The sequence below is a fragment of the Arachis duranensis genome, chromosome 7 (genome assembly GCF_000817695.3).
Source record: "Arachis duranensis cultivar V14167 chromosome 7, aradu.V14167.gnm2.J7QH, whole genome shotgun sequence".
In the NCBI taxonomy this organism is placed as follows: domain Eukaryota; kingdom Viridiplantae; phylum Streptophyta; class Magnoliopsida; order Fabales; family Fabaceae; genus Arachis; species Arachis duranensis.
Genome location: NC_029778.3, coordinates 22,702,167 through 22,706,830, shown reverse-complemented (window position 1 = coordinate 22,706,830; position 4,664 = coordinate 22,702,167). Strand labels below are relative to the sequence as shown.

The 4,664-nt window shown below is 29.4% G+C and overlaps 1 protein-coding gene across 1 annotated transcript in view; it reads right to left on the bottom strand.

The window, feature by feature from the left end:
* Nucleotides 1-2,983, bottom strand: part of LOC107458306 (uncharacterized methyltransferase At2g41040, chloroplastic) — a gene marked incomplete in the record, with an annotated part of 5,810 nt that extends 2,827 nt beyond the window's left edge. Inside the window, 5 exon segments of the mRNA XM_052251880.1 lie at nt 1-172; nt 331-412; nt 1,016-1,156; nt 1,256-1,356; nt 2,753-2,983. Coding sequence (XP_052107840.1) covers nt 1-172; nt 331-412; nt 1,016-1,156; nt 1,256-1,356; nt 2,753-2,908 — 652 coding nt within the window.
* Between the last annotated feature and the right edge of the window lie 1,681 nt (nt 2,984-4,664).

Below are 4,664 nucleotides of genomic sequence, written 5' to 3'. Positions count from 1 at the left end.
TCTTAATGAAATCATAACACTGGCGAAGCATATTCTCTGAAAAATCTAGTGCAACGACTCCAGAATAACTTCCAGATTTAGCAAACTTTCGGGAAAATAAACCACTACCACAGCTGACATCGACAAGCAGACCACCTTTGGAAGATTCAAAGTACTCTTGGGCCACTCTGAACTGAATGAAAAAGAAAAGTTGATGAGCTCAATATATATTATGAAGAAAGCTAAATTAAGTAATAACAGAGAAAAAAAAAGAAAGGACTAGAGCCACATATAGATTCTAATGCCATTTTGGATAACTACAAATCTGCAATCAACATGATTCAAGCATACCTCTTCATCTGGACCAGGAAAGCCACTTTGCCTGAAGTTCTGACGCCAACCTCTCTCATATAAGAATGAAACAAGTGGGCTCCTAACATTTATATGGAAATGAAATCAATTGCATTAAATTACAACTTGTGGTGCATAGGTTGAGACAAAACCCACTCTGCTATTAATATGACAGCACCACAATGTCGACTATTCTTTGCCACTTTGCAATATGATACAAGGAGATTTTCCCCTATCAAAGGTTTTATATAGTGAAATACAATTATTGGCATTGGTTCATTTAATTACAGCACAGCTGGGTGTAATACATGGATTCCTTTCTTGAAAGTTGTTTACTTTATATAACAGCCAATGACAATTGTATTTCATTTAGTAGAGTTTCTGATTTAATTAACTAAAAAGATGCGAGGTTTGATTAATATAATTGTCATGATCACGTTGCAAAATGGTATAATACATTTTGTGTGATATGACTTCTACTATGGCATTGCTTAAAGGTGTTGGTGGTTTCCTTATAAGGATAGTATATCTATCTATTATCTATTACTAATTTTACAACCAAAATATATCACATGTCACTCTCTCAATGCAATTGAATTGAAAATTTTCCCACCAAAATTGAAGAGTAATGATATGTAACAAAGTTATCCCATGTAAACAGAGTTGAATCACAGTCTATTTATACCTGAAAAGCTCTGTTCGAGCTGGTTGAACTTCAGAGTAATCTCTCAAGCCAGAAGTCACAGTTAGATCTAAATACGTGTCCTTGCTAGAGTAGAATTTATTGCATCCCTTACACTTAAATGCAGACCTGTAGATTGCTGATCTGAAGTTTCAAATGAATTTAGTATATTAGAATGAGACAGAGTTTAAGAAACATACAGAATTGAACACACCAAAACTCATGCATATCAGCTCAACCTACATCTTAAGGCCAGGAGGACCTTTCCGTTTCAGGGGCTCAAAGCATATTGGACAAGAGAAGACATCAACTTGTATTTCCTGCTCATTCTGTGTATTTAAACCCTGAAGGTTAAAATAATGATAATTCTAAGTTGGAATATTGGTTTGGGCATCAACTAGAAATTGATATAAAATAGATATCCGTGTTATGTTATGAATGCACTGCAATGCCAAAATTCACGATGCATCTGAATTTAATATCTATGTCTATATAGACAAAGAGCTAAACAAATTTAGCACACTATTAATACAGCTAATAGACATTGGAGGAGAATTTCAAGCAATGCCATAAATTAAAGTTTTCAAGAAAAAATTTCAAAGTTTCATGTCATGGACTACCACTAAAAGTTTAGAATCTAGAGTACTTAACAAAAAATCTAGAGTACTTAATAAAAAATTGTAAAGCATCACAAGAGTGTGAATCAAGCCTAGAAATTTTGGCATGAAGCACACATTTGAAGTACTGTATAAAGGCCATAGGAGCCTCGGATTTGCGCATATAATATTCGTAATCATTTTCATCATCAGTATCTATTGTATAATACATCATCACATAATAGGAATCATTTTCATTCATTCCAATATCAAATTCACTTGATCACTACATTTCATCCATCCATATAGCCAAAATTTATTTTCTCTAGAACTAACAATGGACATGAACCAATGGACAATAAGCCAAATTTGAGTTATTTAACAAGGAGAAACTAATGTACTCCAACAATTTCAGATTCTCCTGTCACTCAAACATCAACGTTACTTACTTTCCCTAAAATTATAATCAATAGTCTCAGTTATTGGTACCATCTTAGCATTCCTAGCTAAACCACATAAGAAAGAAGGATTAAGTCAAATTACAGCATCGGAAATCTGCTACCAAGCAAATATCACTAGTAATAAAAATCAACACTTTCATCTCATATAGCTATAGATGTCGTGAAGACGGAGAAATGTCTCTCATTATCCATACACTATTCATAATTTTATTAAGTTTATAATTTATCTTGTATACCAATTGTGACCCTTGCCAACAGTCATATCTAACTATGTAATTGTAATTCATGAGGCTTCGTTTAGAAAGCAGAACACAAATTCATCCATTAGACATTTTCCAAACAAGAAGGTTAAACCACAATTACAAATTTCCAATCAAATCCTTTGCAAAGCTTTCTCTCTTTTCGAATCAGAATCATCTGCACATGTAATCTATTAAACTCAAAAAGAAGGAATATCATAAATTTTACATTTCTATAATATTTCGTTCGTCACCTTTGGTAAATAAGGACTACTATACGTAAAATGAAGACTTTTCATTGTCATGACATAAATTAATAAGAAAAAAAAATCAAAATATCATAGTTCAAAGCTAGTGTATCAACCTTTGACTTTTAGGTAAAAAAAAAGCAAGAAACATTAACTCTAAAAATTAAAGTTGTCAGAGTGAGAGGGTTTACTGTACCGACTCTAGAGTAACAGCCGAACTTGCATGAATAGTTCGTTGGGACTTGAAGCGGAGGAGGTGAGGGAGGAACTGGGGTTTCGAAGAGAGGAAGGGGCATTTGCGGAATTCCGCTTGACACAACGGGGGGATGAATGGAGCAGAAGAAATGGCCATGGCCTGAGAACTATGCCGCTAGTTCCTGATCACTTGTCCAAACAGAGATACATTTATTTTGTTTTTTGTTTTTTGTTTTTCTTTTTTTTTTGTTAAAACTTGATGCATGAACTATGTACACGTTGAACAATGAGAGGCAAACACGCGGCAAGTGGGATAACATTAAACATTTGTTCAAGATTCGTTTGGAGAGACGGTGGGATTTTTTTTAAAGAAAAAAGTTTAATAATAAGTAAAATTTATTGTTTTTTTAGTTTAACAATTTAATAATATAATTTTAATTTATATTTTTAAATATTAATAACTAATTATTAATAAAAAATAACAAATTTTACATCTATATATATGTACTCGAAATTTTTTATTTGTACAGAGTTTGACAGTTGTAAGTACTTAAATCAATTTATAAGTAATTGGCATGACCCAACTTATGTGTTCTTTCCCAACTTATGTGTTCTTTTTGAAAGTTGAAAATTTTTATTATCTTTGATTTGTAAATGCATGAGATTCAATAGTTACATAATCAAACACAATGACTATAATATTATTTTACTAGAATGGTATCTATGCTCATTTCTATTTTATTTTTTTTATTTGAAATTTAGTGAGAAAATTAAAGCTTTTTTTAAATATTTAAATATGTATTTATTTTTGTATATTTTAAATCTTAGAATGTCAGATAGACAAATAAAGTTTTAAACAAATGGACAGACTATTTGATAAACCAAAATATTTTACATTTTAATCTTGTCAAAACTTCAACAAAGATGTCTCTAAAGCGTGAATTATTAGTATATAATCTAATAATTGTCTTTAAATGAATAATTATTAGTTTCTTCACTTCATTTATTTATTGAAGAGTTTATGATGCATCTATTTTAATTATGTCTCTCACTTCTTGAGTCTTTTTCTCATTTTTTCTCATAACTAATTTCGTTTCTTCAAATTCAAATTGAAAATCATATACAATTGCAAACAGATAGAATGATGGACAAAGGAGAAGTATACTTTGTTTCTAGGAACAGTAATGTTATATGGACAAGAATGACAATGCATAAAAAGTAATATTTTAGATCCCCGCCAACACTTATTTTTTAAAATTTTATTCTTATGGTATTTCATCTTATGCATATTTAATTTGAATTGCCAATTAATTTAAAAATGTATTCAAACTCAAAATTTTGAAATTGATGTCACTGTTTTTTTTGTGACTTATTGATGTCACTGTTTAATTCCTTTGCTTTTATCTGTTGATATTTAATATGGTAAAAATATTTCGTTTCAGATATTATTTGTCCTTTAAAACTAAGTCACTTAAATATTTACAGGTTTAACAATTTTTAAATAACTATTTATGAAAATATATGAGATTTTGTTGTAATATCTATTGTGTTATATACTCTTTCATATCTTTTACTAGGATGAACTTCCATAAATTTATTCTGTTACCACCACTATTCATGCTTTGCTTCTTATTATATGTATCATATTTTCTCTTGTTTTTTATTGATTTCTCTTCACAAGTCTTTGATTTGCTATTATGAGTGTTTATTTGGGCGTCAATAAATTAATAAAAAATATATTTTTTTAATATAAAAAAAATATATTACCTTATTTTATCTAAATATAATTGATAAAAAAAAATTTATATAAAATATTCAAATATAAAATTACTTTTATTTTTGTAAAAGATTTTTTTAAAAAATATCATTTATAAAAAGATTTTTTTTCGAAAATGGTGTCCAAATAAATCCTA